Below are 26,199 nucleotides of genomic sequence, written 5' to 3'. Positions count from 1 at the left end.
CAAAAGAGCAGTGGGGCAGTGCTCACCGCCATTGGCTGCCCTGGGCTAATGGTCGAAATTTCACATTCCAGATCTCCCTCATTAAGAAACTTTTATTTTTCTACAAAACAAATCTTCATCCAGTTGAAAGACTTCGTTTACAAGAGGGTCCTGCCGGAGATGAAGGGCCAGTTTCCTTTTTTTCATATGGTTGATCCTTCCTCCAGATTGATTCTAATGGAGCCATCGGCATCATGTCAGCATATAGAGAATACATTTGGAAATATCGTTATATTGTTTCATGACAATCGGACCAATATATTTCATTTTGAGAGCTGATATTTAGCCAAATTAAGTGCAAAACCAAACAAGTTAGGCTTTTGTAACGCAATTATTGCCCACTTGAGAAAACCCATGCGTTTAAATCACAGGAGGGTCCCTGGACTCAAGGTTGGCATCTCAGTTGAGCCGGTCCAGCCGAGACAAGCTACCGCCGTCGTTTGGCAAATTCTATTTGAGAGTTTGCTTTGCGTGAGCAGACATCGGAGTGCTCAGAGAAAATTTACGGGCACCAGGGGGCAGGCAACTTGAAAACCCCACGCATTTAACTGCCTTATATCTGCATTCTTGCCACGGGTTTTGTAACCTGCACCGTGACTGCGCCCTTAGCATGGTTGGCTAGGTACGGTGCGAACAAAGTTCAACATCCTGCGGTTTCAGACACTGCACGATTTGCTTCAGCGGGCAAAAAATCCTCTTCACCCCGAGATTAACCATACATACATTTACCCACATTTAATAAAAACAAACAAAATCAATGGGCCGTTAAAAAGTCGCGCGCGCACCAATCGGAATTCGTGGATTTATCGGTCTCCCCCAAAAGGCGCATTCGCGTGCCACGTTTCTACCATCGTCGCCGTCGTCTTCCTGTGCGCGCGGTATCCAGAGCGGCGATCGCGTAGGCATCGGACGCGACACCGGCGACGCGCAATTTCCAGTCCCTTGCGGCAAAAACCAAAGTGCGTGCACGCGCGTGCATTGGGCGCGCGCGCGAGCGCACACTGCGTGAATTCCAATTTGCAGAGGCGCTCCTCCTTGCTCCGGCGCGTATTAGATTGCGTTAAAGCTTCCGCAGACGTCTAAAAGCTGTGCCCCACAGGGGAGCGGCCGGGTTTATTACACGCGCAGCGATAACGCCTGAGCCTCTGGATGTGGAATGCAGACGCAGGGAATCTGGCTTCAAATAGGAAAAAAAAAACTCCCAACAACGTCCTGCCGGCTTTGACCTATCGGTGTTTTTGAATCCGTCCTCTTCATGCCTGTGGCTTCAACGGCCACTTGCATACTTATTTCATTTTAATCAAAGTTTATCTTTCCCCGGAGGTTGACAGCATGAACTCCAATTTGTGATAGGTCAACAGGGGTCGGCTTACGGAGGCGATGGGCCCTGTCATGGGAATGAGGAATTCCCACCGGTGGCTCCGGGTCGCCAACAAAGACGAACGCTGCTTCATTGAGCAGAGATTCGCTGACATTTGCACTGCAATATTTGCTTGGCCAAAGCCTTATTGAGTATTTTGAATGTGGAAGGTAGCCGATGTGCCTGGAGGACACACATCCACGTTCGGGGATTCCACTCAAATATCCACAAAAAACTGACAGATCAGCAATCTATTCGCTGTGCTGTCTACAACAGGCTACCCTGTTGACCCTTCACGCGGGCGTCCCGTACGCACGCTTACCACGTTTGGCTACATACGGTGCGAAAGAAGCTCGAGATACACGCGTGAAGATGCAATGCACCAACGCTGGGGACACCAGCTCACGAGCACGCCGGGACGCGCAATGCCAAGGAGAGCTCGAAACTTGGGCAAGCGTCTGACGGGCGCAGGTGGAGCGTTGCTCTGACGCAGGAGTCGGGGCAACAACTGGTCGCAGCCTTCAAGACGATGCTCGCTCGCCAGACTTGCAAAAGGAGGACTGATGGGGCTACTGAGAAGCTCGGAGCCGCTCGCTCGCTCGCTCAACGGAGCGGCTGCCTCGCCTGCAGCGGCGCCGTAATCGAGCGAGCGGTGGACTTTGCCGTGTGCCGCACCGCGGCAGTTTGAAGAGCCCATCCCCTGAACGCGCCGTTCCGTGGCGAGCGACAAATCACCGCGGTGCGCCCCTGCCGCTCTTTCCTTTCACCCTTTTTCCTGTCCTCCCATTCATCCTTTTCCTTCCCTCTCTACCCTCCCCACACCCGCCGTCGTCTTTGTCGGACACGGTCGATCCACCGCCGGACAAAAGCCTTCCCGTGCCGTTGGCATCCTTGATGAGCTCGCGGCGCCGCGACACGTTGTGCCCCTGCGCACGATGGTTGGTCGCGACCGTCGGCCACCGTCCCCCGTCAGTGACGCGCCCTGCCCAAGCCCACTTACTGTGCTCACAGTCAAGGCGACAGTCTCCGATTCGCGTTTTGGTCCCCGGATCCACGTGCTCCTCTCTCTGTCTCTCAGTGCAATTCCAGGCACGCACCTCTCCATGCATCTTCTTCTACTCGTTGTCGTTTGTTCAGCATTCATTGTCAGTCTCCGTGTGTTTGATCCATGTCGTCGTAGCTAATATGCACCGATTGAAAGCTTCTTCTTTGAGCATATTGCTGTGTTGATGTTCATCATCAACACACATCTTAAGTTCTTTACCAGCAAAGCCTCGCCGAATGTGAAGGCTCCGTCAAGAGGATTCCCACACTGAGAATTTTGGCCCAACCCAGGCGTACCAGGAGACAACACTCAAAGGTTCACAAGGGCGGGTTTGTGAACCCACTTGTTGTACTGCCATCTCCTGCCCAACCAGTTAGGGTGCAAGGTCATATCTCTGTGAGTCGTCACCTCAACCCATCATCTCTCCATGATGAATAACATAACCGTCACCTTGGACAGAAACCAAACAGACTTATTCTACGATGAAAATGCCCCCGCCATAGTAATATGGAATTTGCACTCTTGACTCAGGACCACCAGTGGAGATGAGCACTGGCCCAATGGTGATTTGACCAGAGAAGGCACTTTAACTTGACAATAACGTTTACCCCATCGCTGCATATACACTCGGGTTTGATTATACAACGAATAACACATCAATGCACTCTGCTGGCGTTGAATCAAAAACATTATTACATTAAGGTAATTGTAATTCAATAGTAAACGTATTATACATTGGGTTCAACATTCACCTTTTCTGCCAGTCAAAAACATTAATACTTGGCAGTATGCTGATTTTGGCGCCCCAAACATTTAGCTCCCAGCAGGGCTCCGAAATACCACAATCCAGTTGCTGGAGGACTTTCAAAGACACACACACACAAAGACAAAGATCTCCACTGAGTCTTGCATACTTTAGGGGGCAGGTGCTGCTTGCAAAGCACATCACCCACTCCAGTTGGCAATAACACAAGGAAAGGTGATCTATTCAGCACCACGCACAGCAACATTCTTTGTCCCCCCCCCCTCTCCCGTGCTGACGTTTACACGTGGCATCTGGTACTCCCTTAAGGCTGAGTAAACCTAGGGGTGGCGTAGAATCTTTTTTCAATGTCACGTGTGCCACCGATACTTATCTGTGATCAGGATTCAGATGCTCTAGGTGCTGTAATCAAACCAGTGGATGACATCCACGATGTCAGCAAGGCACTTGCGGCAGGCTAGGTGTGTGTGTGTATATGTTGAACTTCTTTTGCAACATACGTAGCCAACCGTGCTAATCGGAGGTGTGCTTTGAGGCCACGTAAAGTGTCAAAGCATCTCTCGCAAGAAGTCACGTAACAGGCCCAGGTGTTGTGGATTAACTGAATGCCTGGTGACTTCATTGGCCAGACAAGCTTGTAAAGTTGCGCACGAAGACAAGTATCCCCCAGGTAGCCTTACCAGACTCTTGGGGCAAGTGTTGCTAGCGAGCACCTGTCAAGGCTGGCATGGGACACGAGGGGGTAGGTGGCCAGAACCACACGTGGTTGCCTTTGTCTCCCCAGTGGTGATGTTTTTTACTCATTTGAGGCCGAGTCAGCCTAGGGGAGGAGGCCCAGGACCGGTTCAGATCATTGTCACTGGTGTTGGCCATGAGCGGGAATCGAACTCGAGTCGCCGGGTTCGTAGCGCAGCGTAGCGCTAACCGCTCCACACACACAGAGACACACACTCAATGCGCGCGCACGCACGCCAGTCAATTACAAATGCAGTTTGGTGAACCTGGCAGATGAGGTTGAGCAAGGTCCACTCAACAACCCCAGTCACTCTCGGCACGGACACACACAAACGAGCCAGCGCTGCATATGGCAGCTATTTACGTGCGCTCTTTGTACGGGGCGGCAGCTAATTGCGTAGAGAATGCCGCGGCGAGAGGGCAGTTTATCGCCGAAGCGAGATTAAAATTCCAGCCGCATTTTCGAGGAGTGAGCGCGCCGTTCGCGGCGGCGGCAGTCGCCGCCGTCTCGCAATCAAAGTGGAGTTAATTTTGGCCTCTTTGTCGAAATTGTTGGACCCAGTCGGCGTGTCAGAGTGATGCTCTGCACCCCCCCCCCAGCACCCCCGCGAGACCCGATGCCCTCTCCTTGTTTACTCTACGGATGTCTCGGGGGGGGGGGCGTGTACACACAGCTGGCTCCGATTATCACATTCCACAGCCGGCAAGGGCTGCACGCTCGGCGGGCTACGAGCAGCCGCCGTGCCAACTACCGCGGCAGCAGCGGCGGTGGCGGCACCGCTGCCCCATCCCAAAGTGGTGCGGCTCTGTGTTGGGGGAGGTGGAAGGGGGGGAGTGCACCCGTGGTGCAGCCCAGCAGTAAGTGGTGCCCTCCTCCGCCGGGGCCAATTTAGCACGCAAGTCGCAGGGTTCACATGCCACGGCGTCCCGAACGCTGAACTTCCAATCGATCATTCGCTGCTTACGCAGAGTGAGGCACGGGCCTCACAAAACTCATCCCGGGGATCATTCAGAGGAAGCAAAGGGCAAGGGGGGCAAGCCCTACAATGTCTGGCTCACGTGACTGCTGCTGGCGGAAGGGGGGCCTCCAGTGCGGGCCGCCCCTCTAGAGAGAGACTAATTTGGCCGACTCTTCCACGCTGGCCGGGCCCTCTTGGAGGAGGCGGCAGTACCACACACTTGAACCCGCCACACGAGACCCGCCAATCAAATAACTGCGCTGGACTCATTGACACTGCCGGGTGGGCAAAGGCGGGAGAGAAGTCCAGCGCATTCACCGTTACAAACCATGGCAGCAAGCATCGACATCGTTTACGGATTTGCTTGTGATTTGCCCAAAGGACAAATTAGTATTCAGTGGTGAGCAATGACAAAAAAAATAGTGCAGTGGACTACGATATCCCTGGAAATTCATGATATGCCTATCCTACGGGCAGTGCTACTACACAGCCCCACTCTCAATTAGAAATATCTCAAATGTGAAAATGTACACAACATTGACGTGAAAATCAATGGACCCTGTGTAACTATGCCTACCCAGGGCTCTCTGGCAAAGACACAATGAATATAAATAGGCCCTTAGCCGGTAAAATATAGTCCAGTGGGTGATTTATCGCCACTGGCCAGTACTTGTGTCCATATGGACACAACAAAAAGCATTAGCGTTCTCTCTATACATGAGAAAGCTTCATTGATTCTATCCAGTCGGCTGTGGCATTGGAATATTTGGACAACACCTACTTGAGCATATTTTGCGAGCGAGGGAAAAAACGGTGACGGGAAAAAAACCGCCACGAACTAAGGTATAATAAATTATTGTACCACCTTCCGTAGGCACAACCTTGCAAGCCTCCAGCTGGGCAGTTAACTAGTTAACCAGGGGCACCACGGTGGCAAGATGTTAACTACCTCGCCTGGTATGCACGAGGTCGTGGGTTCGATCCCAACCCTGATGTCTGTAAATTTACCAGGTCAGGCCCGATGAGATATATAGCTCTTTTTCAGAAGCGACCTGGCCACAAATAATAGCTCAACAAAGTGACTTATCACGTGGATATTCATAGCAGCCAAATACTCTGAACGAATGTTTTTTAAATGTGGAAGGAAAAACCGCACGACCCGGAGAAAAATCCACGTGACCATGGGGAGAACATGCAAACTCCAAATATACAGGCGTGAGGGTCGGAATCGATCCCACGACCTCCTGTATACCAGGCGAGGTAGTTAGCATCTCCTGCTTTTCCCAGAATCAACCTCTTCCTGAGGTGTCTGTCATGATACATCTGACATAATTCGCCACACAATTCTCTTACTCTCTCTCGGCACTGTGGGAAAAACAAACCTTCCCCCCCCCCCCCCCAAGTTATTCACCGGCGTTTGCCACCTCAGGGGTGGCAACCCGAGTCGAGCGGCACGACATTTTGCCCCCACCGCCGGTGGCCACACGCCCCCAAGGGCAGAAGCGACACGAGGAGTCGCGAGAGCCACGCACGCACGTGGGGCAGGAACAACGAGCAAACGAGAACGGCGCGTTCAAACACACAAGAACAGAAAAACCTGGAACCACTCGGAGCAGGAAGGACGATGGCATTTTGCCCATCATGCTGGGAGCGGCCATGGGAGAGTGGACCAATAAATAACTCAAGAGCCTCCGGCACGTGCGAGCATTAAAGCGGGGACTCTGAGAACCTGGCTGCTGCTGTTGCTGCTCCTTGTGGGAAATAAATAATTGTGCCACTTGCCAACGGCAAAAAAAGAAATCGCTCAAACCCTTGCCCAGCCAGGCCCAAGATTAAGCGTGACCGATCTCCAATGTCCACATCAACGAGGCATCTTGTGCCTCATAGAATTGCCAAATATGGTATCAATGTGATAGCGCAGGGCGTAGCGGCACGGCGGGTGAGCGCACCGCGCCCCGAGTTCAATTACCGGCCACGGGGGAGTGACATATGAACCGGTCCTGGGTCACAATCCATTCCTTCGTTAATTCCCACCGACTGGCGTGGTGAAGTATGGTGAAACAACCCCCATGGCCGACGAGGCATGGGGAGCCCTTCAACCAGCAGCAGAAGGGGCCAGCGGCCATAAATGAATTATATAACAGCATCCTCGCTTGTGTATAACTCTTTTTTGGGACGGTAATATTTCAGGTTATAAATGAACGATGGGCTTTACTTCAGTATCAAAAATAGAATTGGCGATCGGGTGTTGTGTCATCACGAATTAAATCTGAGGGAGCAAGCGAGAAAAAGTCGTCCAAAAATGGGAAAAATATGAGGCTCAATGGCATCCAGTTGAACAGCGAGAGCCAGCCCTGATCTTTAACTGCCCCCCGTACATCATGGCCTACATTGAACACATTTCATTTCCAAAATTCAATTTATTGGTTGCATGTTTTATACTTTGGATGAAAATTGTGCAGCAATGAAGGTTGCATTAAACGTATGAAATACCACGAAATTAATTATTCTTTTAGTCTGCTTGCGTTTTCCAGTGACGTTCACATACCTGTCAACCCCTTATCAGTGCCCTACCTTATTACAGACCACTTCAGACCTTATTGGTCATCCCGTGCCCTTATAAACTTCATCCTACAAAGCCCCATCACAAGGGACAAACACAAAAAATAGACCCAAAAAATGTTGTTGCCCGTATTGAAACGGCAGTACGCCGTATGGACCTGAAAACTCAAATTCCCTGTACAAGAATACGGGGTAAACCGTACGGGTTGACACGGTATGCGTTCACGGGGTTTGCAGCTTTATTCGTGTTCAAGGTGCATGGCACAGGTATATTTGACCTGGATCCTTGGAATTGTTCCTAAAAGAATTATAATAATCTCAGACCGATCCAATCTGATCCAATCTGATCCCACACATCTGATCCAGATTGTTTTTTCAATCAGATACCGATTGGGATGGCATTTCAACAATTTGTAATCAAGTATAACACTGTTACACTATCATTTATCGTACAACGCATTTTAGCGGCGGTATGGAACCGTGGCACCTGGAGGATACCCACACGATTGAAGAGATAGCGCTCGAATGTCTACGCGAAAACGAATTGATGTTTGTTAAAAAAAGAAATCGCACTTGCTGTGCTGTCATCTCTCAACCACCTCAACTCCCAGCAGATTCGGGCATCTCACAGAGACCACCAACAACTCTGTCCAAAGCACGGTTGCGCATCCTGTGCCACAAAATGACACCAATAATAGCAATCGACTTACGAATCGACCCCTAACACCTGCAGCCACCATCGATTCCGCAATCCCGATAATAAATAAATAACATCGCTAATTCATAGCCGCTATTGATTCCGTGTTGTCGTGTCACTGCTTTCAGTTAGTGTCCAAATTTTAAATAAACAACGTTTTTGCCACCTGCCTCGTGTCGTTTCACGTTTGCTTTCCAATCGTTTTTGTGTTTTCTTTTTTTCACACGTGTACTTTTCATAAATCGTAAATCGAGGCGCAAATTCTACGCGCACAATGTCCCGAATGTACGAATCAATTTTCCATTTAATGGATGCCATTGTGCGTGTGAATTTAATGCTCTAAAAACATCATCATCATCACCGTTGTTATTGTAACTGGGATGCTGCGGAGAAAGAATGATTCGCGAAACTCGAATTGCAATCGAGAGGTCGCTGGTCGGTCCCATATCCTGCTACGGCGGTTGAAAAAAGTCTCCGAAATTCTAGATTTGAAGCTTTCGTGACTGCAAGGATTCATATTCTTAGGTTTTTTCGGTAAAGTCGCGTAGGTAAAAAATTTAAATTAATAAAAGTAAAATAAAAAATAAAATAAAAATCACGACGTTTCGGAGGCAACACAAGCTTCCGAAATCCCACCAACCCCTGTCCACTAAGCAATATACAAACGGGCGCACCGCAGCGCATGCACGTGTGGTGGGGTGACGTGTGGGCAAGCTAACAGAGACTCTGGGGGGAGCTCCCTCGAATGGAGGCTCTTCCGCCTAGCAGTGCCGTGAGCAGGCGATCGCAGGGTCTGCACTTTTACACACCTATACCGACTGCATCATGCTAATCTCTTACATTAACATAGCCACTTCTGTACCCAGTTACATGATAATTTCTCACATTTACATCACTAGACCCAGCCACTCCTTTATAACCCTTGGGCTACACCCATTTCAAACCTTTTAAAACAGTCTGCATCAGCAGCAGGCCATGCTTTCCCACCTGATGACGGACGCTTGTGTTGCGCCCGAAACGTCGTGATTTAATTTCTTTTTATACCTACGTGACTTTACCGAACGAACCAAATAGTACGATCGTTAGCAACTGGCTCCACGCTTTAAGTGAGAGCATCCAACTCCGCATCGGCCCATCGGAGACGTTGCCAGCCAACAACGCTTTCTGCAGCTTCAGCGAGGCGCTGTTCACACGGTCAACGCTCACGAGGACGCAACGTTTACTCCGTGCCCCACCTCGTCAGGTTCACATCGTTCATTGCACCGCAGCTTCGTGTGCTCAACAGTTTGGCGGAATTCTCCCCGTTGCTTTTGATCCCTTGGATTTTTGTTTTCACGTTTGGTGGTGAGTGCTATCGCAAACGGTCCTGATCCTCCCCAGGCAACACCCCCAAGCCCGCATTGCCCTGTCATCAACCCGCACTTACCAGCATGGTAAACTATGGTCACACAACCTCCGGGATCGACGCAGCGTGGGAAGCATTTGATCCAGGCGTGGCCTGACACGGGAGCTGTGAATTATAATTATTATTCGCATTTAGCCCGAAGATATGACCACAGATGAGTTCAACGATAATACAAATGCACACAAAGGGGTTTTTTTTTACGCGTTCGACCATCGGAGACCCAGACCAAGCCATCAAAACTCGCTCAGATTCAAATCCACGATCTCGGTTGGGAGTTGGCTGACCGCCGACACAACCGGTGCGAGCTGCCAAACCACCAGGCCTCCTGTAGACATGCCCGCTCGAATCATCCCTACAGAGTCCGCAGTGTCCACTTGAGTTGCCGCTCTAAAGCAATGACACCCCCTCCCAGAGCGACCCGTTATTAATTACAAACTGTCTCGAGCTTGTTTACTCGTAAATTCTTGTCCGTGTGTACCCCGAGGTCAAAGTCAAGTCAAAGTGCCTCGTGCTCCAATGAGGGGGGGAAGGGGGAGGGGGGCAAACACCTCCGTCGGTGTCCCCTTCAGCTCGTGGTGACATTCCACATTCCCACGACGGGGCCCAGTCTCTGTCTCTCTCCACAAAGCGGTCTTCATTTTAACGACGCTGGAAGAATGATGAGCCGAGTCAACACCCCCGCCACCCCCGCCCCTCCCCCCAAGCCGGGATTTGAACCTGCAGCCCAACAGAGCTACGGGGGCACGCACGGTGCAGCCTCGCAGGGGGGGGGGCCGTGTCGCTCTCGAGGGGAGGCAGCAGAGAGGCACGGGCATACAGAAGAGAGAAAAAATGTGATATTTTTTTTATTTCACGAAACGCTCGCAGTAGCACTTCATTAGGGAACAAACGTACGGAGAAAGACGGTGGCGCTGTGCACACACCGCGGCGGTCGATATAAGAAGACCTTAACAATCAATTAGGCGCGCAGCCCTGGGTTTTACATTTATTTTTTCCTCCATCTTCCTCCCCCCTTAAGCAGCCAGTCGTCAAAGTGAATCCGAGTGAGCCCGAGACCTTTATCTGCGCCGACACCGGCGCTAACCCGCTCGTTATGCTCCCCGCCGCTGCTCCTCATCAGGGCGAGTTAAGTAACGTTTTCAGGCCGGGATGAAGATTGACCGTGGTGGAGGGCCGCGGGGGCCACGGGGCGCAATGAGCCACGCGCATCCCTCCACCCCACACCCCACGGCCGTGCCGCTCAACAAAACTCAATCAGGCAACCGACGTCCGTGGGCCTAATGGCCGGAGACTCCGCGCCGCTAATGGGGGAGTCCCGGGCTTGCTGGCTGGCGGTGCGATTCCGAGGAGGTCGCTCGCCGAATTTTAAAGCGCGCGTTCGCGAAGACCTAATCGGCACGCTTCGCTGGGAGTGGACCCAATTTGCCTGACTCTTCGACCCTGCCCTTCTTCCGTGGCGGAAGATGGCGGAATCAAGAAGAGCTGGGAGCCATCGCAGCTAATGAGATTCAGTGGCGCGACATCACGGCCGCCACTTTGCGGACTTTGCCAGGTCCGGCAACTGTTGCGGAGTGTCCGACGCGCTACCCCCAAGGACTACTTTTAAAGTCGTGTCTTCCACTCCGTTCCTGGGCCTTCCGTTTAGTCTCTGAGCTCTGAGTGCCACTCCAATACCTGTCCTTGGTAGCCTGCCTTCCTCCGATTCGGCATGTGTCCCTCCCATCATATGAAACTCAATCAATACACGCGGTATTGGAACATCATGGGTGAATGAATGACGAATGGATCAAGAGAGACGTTGGTCCTTTCCAAGTAAAATACATTTGATTTTTTTGACCATCAGCCTGTCGGCCATCTGGAATGACATTATCCCGGTAGAATCTGTTTAGGCAGAAAAACTCGAAAACCGGTTTCAACCTCCTGTGTTTACGTTGCTTTCCTGCCCTGGTCACAGGTCGACTCAGGTCATTATCTCTCTAATATCGATACAATTCGTATCGACCTTGAGGAAGAACAACAGTGACGCTCATATGAGAAAGTGGTCCCAGGTCGTCAACAGAAATAAGTGCCTCCCAATTATGTGTATGAGCAGAGAGTCACTTTGACCTGACGTCCACTTACACTGCCAAGTTCATCATCAGCCATAATAGATTAACTACTGGATGAAAGCCTCCCCAAGCCACAGCCATCTCTCACGGTTCTGCGGTATAACAATCCACACAGCTCCTGTACACGAGCTGATTTACTCGCTCCATCTCCGTGGTTTCTCGACCTCAGCCGCCACTGCAACATTGGTCTCGTGCCACCGGCCATCGTCGCTTCAGGCGATGCGTTCCTGCCCAAGCTCAATTGCCTTGATCAATCCGAGCTCAGTGCAACGACATTCGGGCCGAGCTCATTACAGAGCCATGCTTAGGCCTCCCCCCACCTCGGGTGCTTCTCACCACATTGCAACGCGATATCATCAACTCACCCTGCTGCTGAATTGTGAAATGAAAAAAAAACTAGACCTCCAAAACCATCAAAGTGTTGTACTGTAATGTGCGTATGTTGGAGTTCTTTCACATCGTACATCACCAACCGTGCTAATTGGAGGTGCGGGAAAAGTAAAAAAAAATCTAAACACGAAAAACTGTTCTAATGAAATGAGTTTTCAATATAGATTTAAAAGTGCATAGCTCCAATAGGCTTCTTAATATTACTGAGTGTGGTGGTGATGAGGCTTTAGGTCTCATGCTTTGGAGCAGTAGTAATGATGATGATCATCAAAATGACTGACGACGATGATGATGGCGATGCATCCCCCTGCATGCATTCTGCTGACTGAAGCAAGGTTGGTGGATCATCTCAGGATGGGAGTCATGGCGATGCGTGCGAGGCTCCTACCAGCAGGACGACGGGCAACTTCCCATCTCCGGGAGGGAGCGCACCAAGTATCTGTCCTCACCTTTGACCAAGCAGCCTTTGACCAATTGGTGGGAATCCCACCTTCCCGAAGTCAAGTGTTACATGTGGATATACTTGAAAATATATGGCAGCTACATTGACGTCCGTCCACAGGCACAGGTCGCTGGTCATTTATAATGGGGTATTACTCTGGAAACATGGCCCACGTGTTGTGAAAAGGCCTTCAAAGACACGATGGGGTCGTTCAGAAGCAAGCCGCTGCGTGCTGATCTACCTGCGGCGCATCATTCCCCTACAGCGAGCCACTGTAGCCTGCGTGCCTTCAACGGAGGAGGAACGGCAAAACTACACGCACTCTCTCTCCCGAAGCCCTCTCGTCGTGGCATGCAGCCCTGGACACTGCCATCGAGCTCCTGGGCATATTTTGCCACGCGCAAGAAAGAAAGAAAGCCGCAACGGTGAAACACGGCGCTTCCTGCAAGCCCCAAAGGGGCTCCAGTGTTTATGAATTACCGTGTTGAATTGGCAGCTGAATGTTTATACTATTTCCGTATACATTTACATACCCGTGTGTTCTTGTGATATTTTTCTGGGGGGGGGGGGGGGGTGGAGGGATGTAGAATCGAAGTGAATGGCTGCACCAGCAAACACGCCGCACGCAATCTCTACAGCCGTTAACGCATGCTTGAAAAATGAAAATGAGCAACGGTATGACTATGATGATTATTATTTAATTCACGGCTCAAAGCTATAATCCCTTTGGCAGTACAAAAGAAACCAACCCACCAAGGTTCCCTCCACCTCCTACACTCGAAAGCCTCATTCACGACTTGCCACATCATCTAAGAGATCTCCAGTTTACAATAAAATAACAACAACCTCTGCCAAAGTTAAATATAAAACCATCTCAGAAAAACACCAAAGACTGCGCCATAACATATAACGCCAACTCTGCGTCCAGAAAGGTACACATGGCATGCTCCGTTGGCTTGAGAAGGGAATAAAAGAATTATTAATGTTTGTAATAACAATCATGCGATGGCTTCGGCAAGAAATGAAAAATCGTCGTGGGGTTACGACACGACCGTGCCTGGCTCGACTCTCAAGGTTCTGTTTACTTTACCCAGATGAAGCCTCACCGAGTCTCACGACTCTTGTTCAGGAGGGGCCTGCCAACTTTTCTCAGAGTCAGTAGGGGAAGGGGGGGGGGTGCAAGGATTCCTAAGGACTGTAGATTCCAAATGAGTAATTTGCGCCTCATTCAAAACACATTTATTTTTTTGCAAATTTGGACCGAGCTACCGACACACGGTGACCTAAAACTCTCCTGAATGACGTCACGCGATCGTTTTACGGTTCATACATCCGCCAGCATTAAACAGGGCGGCCACCGGATTTGAACCTTTGAACCTCTGCAGCGAGCGGTGAGCACGCTGCCGCTGAGCCCGTGTCACAACGGGCTCTCAACTTCTCTTACTTGGTACAGCAATCGTGCTGTGACGGTTCCACCTGAAGACGGAAGCTTGTGTTGCCTCCGAAATGTCGTGATTTTTATTTTATTTTAATTTTACTTTTATTAATTTTAATTTTTTACCTACGTGACTTTACCGAAAAAACCTAAGAATATGAATTAGATTGTATTCCCAGGCAGTGGAGCCGAGGGAGATCGGTGGCAGTGATATAAAAGTGCAGATGATTAAAGCACGAACACTGCATTCATACTAGGAGACATGGCGAACATTTTGTCAGGCAATGGCTGTTCAAGAGAATGAATGACTTGCATTGTAGCAGCGGCAAAAAAGTGGTGGATGTACTCTACTGATAGGTCCTAATGAGGATCAATCCGGTCTACAGTTGCGTCTTTGGTTCACCGATGCCCGTTGGGATGTGGCCACATTTTCTTACATGGTGGTCCAGACGACAAAATAGCCACGTACACAGTTCTTTTGACCTGGTGGTCTGGATAAGGCTGAGAGCTCATATGCGTCCAATGCACGTCTTTGCGTGTTGTCAAATCTAAATTACGACAGATACCAGTGTACCGGTGCGTCACGAATCTTAATACCGCTACACCGGTGCGTCGCGAATCTTAATACCGCTACACCGGTGCGTCGCGAATCTTAATACCGCTACACCGGTGAGTCACGAATCTGCATTCAATGGTTGCTAATGAAACCTGAACTCCAAACGAGGCAAAAAAAGGTTTTGACAGCAAGGAAAGGCACACATTAAGGGAAAGCCGTAAAAAAAATTACGCATGCACGACGAGCAATTACGCACCGGCCATTTCATGGACGGTGCGTGTCTCAATATTCTGGAGCCATAAGCAATGCTGCAGGGAAAAAAACACGGGAATATTCTCACGACGCCACTAAATCACCCCTTGTAACCTTGGCAAGCAACGCCAATGACATCTGCGCGTAATAATATGCCGCGTGCGATGATTCACCTTGCAGCAAATAAAAAAACACAACGCCATGTTAATAGTAAAAAAGACACGCTAGCTAGCAAGCAAGCCGGACAATTATGCTTGTTAGATCTTTGGAAACGTCCTTATATTCCAAAGACCTTGCGATGTAAGGCTACTCCGTGCATGTGATTATATTGCGAGACATTTACAAGAGTATCGTTAGAGATGGAGTTTCACGTGCAAACACACATGCATACAAAGACCCCTCCCCCACCACATAGCCTTCGATGGACTGTTGGGACAAATGGCGTTAGCGAGCACCTATTAAGGCCGGCACGGCACACGAGGGCGAGGGTGGGTGGCCAACACCACACCTGGCTGCCTTTGTCTCCCCACTGCCGATGGATACATACCGCACCGGGTACTCAATCTAGGCTGAGTCGACCTAGCGGAGGCTCTAGGAACAGTTCAGATATTCGTCACCGATGTTGGCCATGAGCGGTAATCGAACTCGAGACTCAGTAGTGCGGCGTGCTCACCGCTACACTGCCACTCCCTTACGCGTGCACAAATAGCCCTACACACACACACGTGATGGATCATGCCCGTCATCTGGCGCTTTGTAGGAAAGGCTTTGACAGATCACGAAGAGATTTTGGAAACTCCTGAATGCGCAGTGTTACAAGGTGACCAGGAGGAAGCGGTACAGTCGGAAATTGGCCAGACTTTCTCATGAATGGAACCAACTCAACTTTTACACCCGGCAATCCAAATTCGATTCCCACTCACCGGCCAACACCGGTGAGGATTATCTGAACCAGTCCTGGACCTCTCCTAGATCGACTCAGCCACAACCGAGCAACCTGTGCAATGTGTAAACATTGCCACTGGAAAGACAAAGGCGGCGGGGCATGGCGCTGGCCAACCATCCCTTTCGTGTGCCGTGCCGGCCTTTCGTAGGTTCTTGCTAACAGCACTTGCCCCATGGGTATGTTAAGGCTATACGGGGGATCTTTGTCTTTGGTCACGTGTATTCACCTTTGTATCAAATCTATTTCTTTGCCGAGAGCCAGCTGTGTGCACATTGAGAATGATGTATTTTTAGTTGTTTTTTTTTCTCTTTGTGTGTGGCTGCTGTACAAGCTCAAGTGGTTGCGTGTGATTGGATCGCGTGTGCTGTCTATACGAGCAAGGGGTGCGCGTGTGCGCGTGTGTGTATGCCTATCAATGCGTGCGGCACAGTGGAGAGCTCAGGTGGTGCATCTGCCAGTCATCTCAGTCAGTTAACACACAACACAACACGATCTCCGGCCGCAGCGACGCCGTGACTCTTCACGCCAACTCAAAGTGCACCTAGCACAAACGGTGATCACAGGTGGTTTGCGTTCTGCACTCCAAACCTAAGTTCAATCACTGGCCATGGCGAACGTCAGTGGCAGGTGGAGATCTGAACCAGCTCTGGTCTTTTTCTCGGTCAAGTCAGCCTGAAATGAGTAACCCGGTAGAGTGTGCAGGCTTCCCTCGCTTTAGTCCGGTTCGGTTTGTGTTATTTCGCGCTGCACATCCGGCTATAACCTATTTCTACCCCAAAATGTGCTCCACTGTGTGCGGTTTAAATTCACTATCCATGCGGCTATGCGGTCAGACGAGGGACAACATTGTGTCCGTGCACCGTGCACCGTGCTTCCGTGCGTGCTACTCGGCATGCAGCTGCCTCGTGCAGTTTCGCTTTGTGTGCACTTTGTTTGGGACGCATCTACTCCTGCGACTACTGCCCCCCCCCCCCCCCCCCGCGTAGAGCGAGGGAAACCTGTGTATACATCCGCACTTGGGAGACAAAAAGAGACCCAGTGTGGTGCTGGCCACACCACCCCTTCGTGTGTGTGACACGGTTGCCCTAAGAACTGCTCACGTAACAGCACTTGCCCCAGCAGTCCGGTAAGGCTATAGGGGGGGACCTTTGTCTTTGTAGAGATTATTTGTGCGTGTGTGTGTCCGTGTCCGCATTTTTTTGTGTACGTAAGGTGCACGTGCTCATTTGTGTACGTGGAACAATCAGCGTCTTGGTGTCGAGATCTCTTAGCGACGGGCTCTGTCCTGCAAGCCCGGCGACATATGTACGATACCTGGCACAGGGTCGGATATCAAATATATCCACAGGTGTACTACAGAGCACGGCTCTGGAAATCGGTACCCGCTTTGACCTGGCCATGAACTGAGAGCCTGGCGACATACACCCGTAACAAACATCAGGGGACGCACGATCCTGGCCAAGCACGCAGCGCGCAGGCACTAATAGGCGCTCGCTAACTGGCACACGACCTTACAACCCAACGGCTTGGGGAGGGGGGCGAGAGGTGGTCTCCGTCTTCGCGTGCAATTGTGTTCACAGTCGCATTTGCGCGCTCTCGTGCGCCGTCTTGTGCTGTAGCCGCCCCCCCTCCACCAACCAACTCTGTTCATTCATTGCCCAGAAAGGGCAAAAAAACCCAACTCTAGCCAAACAAATCCCGCTTCCTAGCACACGGCTCTGAATCACCCCCCCCCCCCCCACTCTCTCCTCGTGGGAAGAAAAAAAACGGACATTGTGCCTTTTTCTGCTTTCTGGGCCCTTAAATTCTGTGGCGCATTTTAATATTTAAGTCTTGGCAGCAGCCAGCCCCTGCCTCTATTCAAAAGCTCCAAAGCCTCTCTGCGCTTCAGTACCCTTTTTGGGGGGGGGGGGTCAGAGATGGGGATTATTTTGCGAGCGCTGGAATAGCTCCGGAAATCACACTCCCGCCCCCCCCTCCGAGGCGTAATCCCCCCTTTGTCACTCACGTGCACGCCGCACCAAGTGCCCTTGATCAGCCGGCTGGGAATCCTAAACACTTGTCACGAACCCCCCCCCCCCCCCCCCCCAAGCTCGAAAGCCATTACCGTCACAGCCCCAGGTAATGAGCTAGAGACCTGTCGGCTGGCTAGAAGATCGGTAGGAGTGGAGTATATTTATATATATACCGTATATCAAATACTAGCGCTGCTTCAGCGAGGTTAGGAAATTATAAAATGAATAAGTATATTTTAAATGTACGGTAAGTTTTACTTGTCCAGACTTACGTTAAATCTTTTGGCTGACGTCCGTCGAATGAGGCCATCGCGCGTAAGTCTCACTCAACGGGGACATTCGCGAAGGCCGTTTCAGTCACAATATATTTTTGGCTTAGGCCTCAATTTTTTGGGCCGAACCAAAAAATCCATTACGGATTATATTATGGGTAGCCTACAGACATGTGGCTACATCTGACCTTTATAAGGTCTGATTAACGAGATATTAAACAAATTAACACATTCCAGCCACTCTCAATCCACCAACTGACCATACTTCACCACACTGGTTGGCAAAGGGGAGGCAGGGCAGTAGCGGTCCTGGTTTCACCCGCCACTGATGTTAATCGTAGTCGAGAATCGAACTCGGCTCACAGGATTCATAGCGCGGCGGTGCAAATCACCGTACCACCTCGCTCCTTCCGCCAACAAGACAGAGCCATACATTACCAAGGAGGGCCCATAACGTTACACGGTACCTTACAGGGCCTTATCGGTGAGCCATACCCCCAAATATAGAATGCTTTGATGCGTATCGTCATCGGCGAGGGCAACACAACTAAGCCACGAAAGCCCTAAAGGCTGCAGCTAAAGAATGGTAATGAATTACATAAATTATAAACGCATAATGAAATCCATCAGGAAAGGGGAGTGTGAGCAAACGCAAGGGGACCGTGTGATACCGTTCACAGGACCTCCTGACATCCGCCTCACTGAAACGGCTGAGACGGCAGTGAATCTACTGACTCCCAAATCAGGAGGGCATCGTTTGCCCTATTGCGGGGAAAAAAACTGGACGATCGATGAAGAACCAACATTCCGCCCACTTCTTTTTCGGTACCAGCAGGATGAGTCAAAGCGGTGGGAGTTCGGGTGCAGATCACGGAGGAGGACACTAAAGTTTCCACCGTTGGTGTAATGTGATTCTGCTGTCAGGATGGAGTCACTGAACACGTGTCGGCTTAGGACAATCGGGCAACACATAGTGGGCGTCGTGGGACAGAGCGTCGGAATGATGGCAGACCCTGGGGGGCTCGCTGTGTCATGGGACTCGCGTGGGATGAGCCGCTCACCTCGTTGATTAAGGTATTGTGCTGCGTCGCTTCCTCCTCGTCCGGCCGATGCTTCTGACGCACCTCCTCCTCATCCTCTTCTGGGCTCTGCGGAGGAGGGGAAAGATGCGGCAAACGGAGCAAGGTGACTTAACGGAGGAGTCACGGCAAAATGAGAACCCTGATCTCTGCATCATCCTCGTCAATACACGACAACGCGACGAAAATGTAATTTGGATTGATGCATTGTCCAAGGGCGGTCGCATCCCAAGGCGCTGTACAGAAACCGTGATCATGTTTATTTTAGAGAGAAAGAGGGGAATAAAGTACAGCCTTGAGCCTTTGACTTGAACGGGGGCATGGGAGTTAACGGCACGAGTGTCTTGGGAGGACTGATTGCCAGACTATGAGGGCAGCAGAGGTGAACGAGTTACGATCATCAACTATCATGATCAGGCTGGGAATCGAACTTGAGTGGCTGGGTTCATCCTGCAGTTTGCAATGCACTGCACCAACACTTCCTGGTTTTTTTCTCGTTTTCTTTTTTAAAGCCATAGACAGCGGTGGGAACTTTTTTTTTGCCATTTATTTCTACTTGTCGCTGCAAAGTTTGGTCGTACATGTTATGTATATCGTTTATTGTTCAATTTATTTTGGTGATTTTGAAAACGTTTTGGTTTAGCCATGTTTGTTTGTTGTAATACAGAGTTAGCCTGATAACTTTAATCTAAATTGTCTTATGGTTGTTATTGTTTGACTTGCATCCCACTGGGAATTTTGCACACAGCGTTGAAATACGGTGTTTTTTTCTGGAAGACTTTGCTGTTTTTTCCTAGATTTTTCTGTTGCCTGTAGTCACTTTAAGATGTTTCTTGTTCATGTTTTTGTTTGTTGCGGTTGCACCCCAGTCAAGAGCCGCATGGCTCACAGGGTTATACCTAATACATGAAACTGAAACGTGCTTTTAGTAATCAAGAGTGTGCTCGTGTCTGGAGTGCATGGGGCATCGCTTTAGTTGAAGCAATCCCCGTTCCCCATGTGTTTCATTCTGCGCTTAATCGTATTTAACCTGGAACGGTCCTCAAATGAGCTCACATCCCTGTATATGCGCACTGTCCAACCCTTACTAAGGACGAGATTACTTCCAAATAAGTCCTTTACGCGGACGTGCAACAGATTACAAGTACGCTGGTGCTCTCATCACAAACGCACACAACGGTCATCCCATATCATTATTGCAATTTTTCACCGTATAATCACGTGCCCATGACTTGACATACGACACAATACAATTGAGATTTACATTGCGCCTGCATGCGACCGCATCTGAAGATGCTGCACATAAACGGCGGGCAATTATTTCATTCCTACAGAGAGAACGCGGTCGGTCATAGAAAGACAAAACATATAAAAGGAAGACCATGAGCTTGAACCTGATGCAGGGGCAGGGGGTTAACAGCACGGATGGCTGGCTGCGTGGAGGGAGTTTCAGACGTTGGAAGCAGCACAGGAGAATCAGCGACCTCCCATGGAGCGAAAAGTTGACAAGAGGGTTTCGACAGAGAGCCTTGCTTGCTGGAGTGGAAAGTGCGTGAAGGGGAGCAGAGTGACATGAGAAGGGGAGAGGCAGGAGAGCGCGTGGAGGGGGAGTCGAGTGCTGGAGGTGGGAGGGGAGAGGCAGACAGCAGGCAGGGGCGAGTCCACGGAGGATGTTGAAGACGGCGAGGAGTGCGAACTTGAAATTGTTCAGGGATTGCATTGGGAGCCAGCGGAGCGATCGGAGCATTGGGGAGACGCGGACTCGTTGCGGGGTTCAGACGAGGAGTTTGGCAGCGGCATTTTGCGTCATCTGGAACTGGTTAGTTCTTGTGTCGAGGGCTACGCCAGGACCACGGTGAGATGTCGGGTTCATCTGTCCGTGTGGCATCGCGTGGGTTCAAGCTCAGGTCAGGGGTCAAAGTGGCCCGCCTTCGTTGGAAGTCAACAGTGCTCATGCCATGCAGGGGATTTGCCCGTCGCCATAGGAATGTGGAATTTCTGCCATTGTCGCAGGTTCACCAACAAGACGTGTGTGTCCACCCCATTCTATTCATTTAGAGTATTTGGCAGCTGATATACATTTCCACACGATGATAAGACACTTCGTTGAGTTATCATTTGTAGCCAGGTCGCTTCTGAAAAAATATCTATATAACTCAGTGGGCCTTACCTGTTAAAATAAAAATACTTCATAGTTAATTGATGAAGGGGCAAGACTTTACATTCCAAAACACAAGCGTTGGATTTTTAGAGGAGTAAAACTTTTCATCTGGCAACATCGGCTGCTAACATCGCGATCTCAGAGCAGTGACGAGTTTCAGCAAGGGATTGTTAGTCCTCATCCTTTGCTGCCAACGAAGACGTATTTTTTACCTTAAGTGATTTATACAGCATTTAATTATTTAATTTTATTTAAACAAACAAGTCCAAGGAGGTAGAGATTAACTTATTAGGAGCGAGAGAAAAAAGTGTTAAACGTTGCAGCCGTAATAACTCCCTCGTATATTCACAGACCCGGCGCGCTCACAACCGCTTATTTGCTTACATTTCACAAATTCCTGAAGTCGTTAATTTTTAAACAGTGAGCAGGTTTCTGGCAGCCCACCGGGAAATAATAACCACAAGCCCGAGCAGAGTTTGAAACCTGTGACTCAACATCTCAGAGCTGCGACTGAGAGAACATTAATTTCGACGAAATGAAAAACAAACGCTGAGACAGGGTCGACACGTGCATCAATCTCGTTCTCAGTCTGTGCCTCTTTCTTGCGAAACTCAAATATAGATAGATATTTGTTTATGTTTGTTTAAATGTATACGGACGGCCGAGACACAAGTTGTTTAAACGAAGGCTGGAGAACAGGATGCAGAATGTGTGCCCCAGTTATCGGCGTATGAGATGTAACAATGGCACAGTGGTGAACACACCGCACGACAGACCCAGACCTGACCTTGAATCCCAGCCACGGCTAACATCAGTGGTAAGTGACATCAGAACCAGTCCTCACCCCTCACCTCCAGCCCCTCCCCACTTCACCAACTAGCAGTGAGAAATGTGGTAACACAAATTCCCAGGATTTGCGACGGCGTGGGAAGGCCTTGATCCATTAATGACTGAAAATTACTAGCAGTGTATTATTCATAATTAACAGATAAGGCGTGCATTCCGTACATTTCAATGCCAAACTAAAGTAACATGTAATCCAACGATCAATGCTACTTTATCTGCAGCGATTAAGGCCAAGCCCTTAATACCTGTGAGCTTATTAATTACCCACAATCCACCGAGACATGATAAATGATTAAATTTCGATTGAAAGCTTTCGTGACTTTACCTTAAGTGATTTATAGAACCAAGAAGATTAATTATTAGTTACTGGAAAACAGGGCCCAAGACAAGGGTTTGTCAAACTTAATTTGGCAACGACGGAGCGAAACCCCTTGGGACGCCACGGGGCACTTGCGGTATGGCTATAGAAACAGAAGAGGGAGGTGTTCATTAATAACCTCGCACCAAATTAAACCTGCATCACTCATTCGTTACAATTACAGCCGCGCTGACCGATGGAAACTGCGCTTTGCCGTGCTTCACCAAGTCCGCGAGATCAATCATATTCGCAACCTTCAGGGCGGGAGACGGAGAGTAGGGAGAAGCCGACAAATGTTAAAAAGAACCCCCCCACACCCCCCGAGTCAGGATTTTGCGAGTCGTGCAGAGACCGTCGCCTGAGAGAGACACCCATCTGCAGGTGCACGAGCTGGCCAATAGGTGGCAGGACAGCAAGTAGGCTGCTTGACCCATGCTGCGCGCGTGTATATATCGAAGCGTGCGCGCTATCCCATCGTACACGTGGATTTTCTTATCTGGGCACCCCAGTTTTTCTCACGTACAAAAATAGCCAACAAAGAATTGACTCGTAATGCTTTGTATCAATGCCACTATTCAAGCACCACTGGGATCATCGGCTTGAACATTGGCTCCATCCTCTCGTAATTAAACCAGGCCCTCTAATTTCCCGATTCGTGTTGTATCAGCCAGATCTTCAATAACTCCCACCCAACCCCTCCCACCCCGCGCCGAAAAATAATTGCAAACATGTTTCGCTTTTGACTAAAATTGGCACAACTTTTCTGCGAGATAAACCTTATTGCATTTTTCGAGGTGAAACCATTCTTTGCCGAGCCTGATGGAATGTCGTCCAGCAATGCCCCCCCCCGCCCCCCCCCCCCGAGTTCTGCGATGTCGTCTTCTAGGGGAGCCCCCCACGCCCAATCCCTGACACGATGTGAAATTCGACGACCGTCGGCACCTCCCCGAAAAAATATTTGTAAGCCTCAAGATTGCACGTGCCCAATAACAACACGATTCAGATAGGACCGGTGGCGCCACAAAAAAATGGCATTTCCACACGCGCGAGCCAGCAAAACTCCCCTCTCCTCTCCCAACTTTCTCTTCTTCTGATGCGCACTTACAACCGCTTTTTTTAAGCTACAGCCCCCCCCCCCCCCCAGGCCGTGGCCTTTTCTCAAATGACAGAACGTTTGAGACGAGAACAAAAAATCGGTTTGACGCCGAAAACTAAAAAAAAGAAGCGCATTTTTGAGGAGCGCCGAGGATGAACGAGTGGAGCACGGCTCGGGTCTCACCTTTCAGCGACTGCACGCCGCGCCACGCAATCCCCTTGACACAGAGGGCCCGAGAATGACGCATGGCTCGTGAGCAGCCTTCACCGCGACTTACCTCCGACCGCTCGGAGGGTTACTTTTGAAAAGTACAAGAACAGAGCTTTGTGAGGCTGCTGCCCGGATAAAGGTGTCCCCCCGATGCCATGTAGGTCGAGGTGGTTATTTGATTTGCCGCGGCTGCGTTTGACTTTATTCGATGCGTTCCGTACAGTGCTGTTTTTGCTGCTATGTTTGCTTTCAAGGCCCTGGTCTCACTTTGATTACGAGGAGCGTTATTGTTGCTGTCGTCATATGCTGACAAAAACACTGCGAGCCAGGTTCTCTGCCAAAGCACGACCTCGACGGGACGCACAGTTACGTGATTTGTGCGCGTGCGTGGGTGCTTGCTAACACCGTCCATCGCTGGATGAGGGCATCCCCACACCGTGCTGATCGTGGTGATTATTTGACCATACCTCACCAAGCTGCCCGGTGCGGGCAGGTGACGGCAGGGAGCATACACTTTGAGATGTGCAAGCCCAGCACAATGGCTTTTGCTGCACTGCCTACAACATAGCACCCCCCCCCGCCCCCCATAGTCTGAAACAGCTGTTATGCATGATGGTCAACCCCATCCGAATGACATCTCGAGCTCCCTCTGGTGGAGGACCCTCTTCCGGCAGTGATGTGAGCAAGAACTTGCAGGGATGCACCTTTACCCGTTCCATCTCTTGCAGAACCCCGCGAGGCTTGCCGTGCGGGGGTGTGTGTGCGTGTGTGTGTGCGTGCATCGGCTGCCGCTGTGCCAACATTGACCTAAGCCGCAAGACACAATCATTTATCCCTTTTAATTATTTTTGGAAGTCAAATAATTCAAACAAGTTCTTTAAAAAAAAAAAGTAATCAACCGGAACATTGCGTGCAATGGTAATTGCATTAGCCCGATTACAAAGACGCGAGTAATTTGTTACCAGTAACAGTGGCTTGCAACGCGTGCCAATTTGTTCTGAAACAGGCTGGGTGAGCCCGGCCAAAGAGCGAGCCCAGGTATTGTTGTCATTAATCCGGCAAACTTAAGAAGTGCTCCACCCTCTTTCAGCCGTTGTTGCCTTTGATCCAACGGCACTCCCTCCCAAGGAGACTCTCTAAAAATACGACACGGTCACGAGAGAGCTACGAGATTGCGAAAGCCCGCGCCGAACAACATTCAAGTTACGAAACGGAACAAAAGAACGCACGCACGCGAGTACTGCCACTGTTCATTAAGCAGCTACGTGCAGAGAAGGTGGAAATATTTGTTGCGTGCCTGAAAGGAAACGTGCATTTACGATCCTACGGCGAAAGCACGCGTCGGCTCCTCGTGAGAGTTAAGAGTTTCTGTGACGCTAAGTCGGCTGTGGATCACAAAAGGAGACAGAGGAGAGACACGGCCAGTGCCATTAACGGCCCTTTTCCACCGGCATATCCGAGCCGAGCCAGCACTGAGGGATCCTCACGGTATTGGTTGTTTCCACCGGGCTATTTGCCACGTCGATCCAGAATCAATCCAGCGCACACGCTGGCCTCACGAGACGTCCTAATCTGGCTCGGAGCCACGTGGGGCCACGGTTGTATATATGTACGTGTATGTTGAACTTCTTTCGCACCGTACGTAGCCAACCGTGTTAATCGGAGGTGCTGAGAGAGGACAACATAACAAACACTAAAAGCAGTTTAAAAGAAATTAGTTTTAATCTACATTGATTGCGTGTAACATAGGTGAGCACACGGTAGAGGACACCTCATTGCCCACCGCGTTATCTACTCGCTCGACCTGCATCACGTCAGCGGCACGGCTCGGCTTGTGCAGTGGAAATACAACATGGGGCCTTCCTGAGCCGTGCCGGGCTGGTTCTGGCCTTCACTCCGTGAAAAGTCGCCAAAGGCTGTTGGCCTGTGGTTAGACTTTCCTCTGCCATGGGAATGTGGAATTTCCACCACTAGTTCAGGGCTGCAAAAGAGGAATAAGCACAATCTCTGCCAACCCCATGTTCCCATCTATGTGAAATCGGGGGAACAATTGAACTTTCATTATTGCAAAAGTGGTTTTCGTGGTAACCACCTCCAAGAGTTTTAAAATAAACTACCTTCGTTCTCGGGCAATTTATTTTGCCACTGGGGCTCAATGGATTATTTACATTTCCACAGGCAACTGAGCCGGGAGCTTTTAGCACTTGTGAGAAACAGTCCACGTTAAAGTAAACGTTTACAGTTGCAGCACGCACGAACAACCCCCACCAACCCCCCCTACCCGTTTAGCTTTACAGACTGCAGACCGTAGCAGTTGTGTTGTTGTTAGCGAGCGCCTATTTAGGCCGTCCACAGAGCTGACGTTTAGAAAATGAATCAACTTCTTCTTGGTTCTTTAGTTAAAGTCACGTAGAAGGGAAATAATAAAATAATAAAAATAAAACATCATAAAATACAATTCTAACGAC

At 50.0% G+C, this 26,199-nt stretch overlaps 1 protein-coding gene across 1 annotated transcript in view; it reads right to left on the bottom strand.

The window, feature by feature from the left end:
* PAWR (pro-apoptotic WT1 regulator) overlaps window positions 1-26,199 on the bottom strand; it is a 126,987-nt gene that overhangs the window by 61,119 nt on the left and 39,669 nt on the right. Inside the window, exon 3 of the mRNA XM_061559829.1 lies at window positions 19,043-19,129. Coding sequence (XP_061415813.1) covers window positions 19,043-19,129 — 87 coding nt within the window. The remainder of the gene's footprint in view (window positions 1-19,042; window positions 19,130-26,199) is intronic.

The sequence above is a fragment of the Lethenteron reissneri genome, chromosome 26, assembly GCF_015708825.2.
Source record: "Lethenteron reissneri isolate LAM-NWPU_2019-01 chromosome 26, ASM1570882v1, whole genome shotgun sequence".
Classification (NCBI taxonomy): Eukaryota; Metazoa; Chordata; class Hyperoartia; order Petromyzontiformes; family Petromyzontidae; genus Lethenteron; species Lethenteron reissneri.
This window is presented reverse-complemented; position numbering and strand designations above follow the sequence as displayed.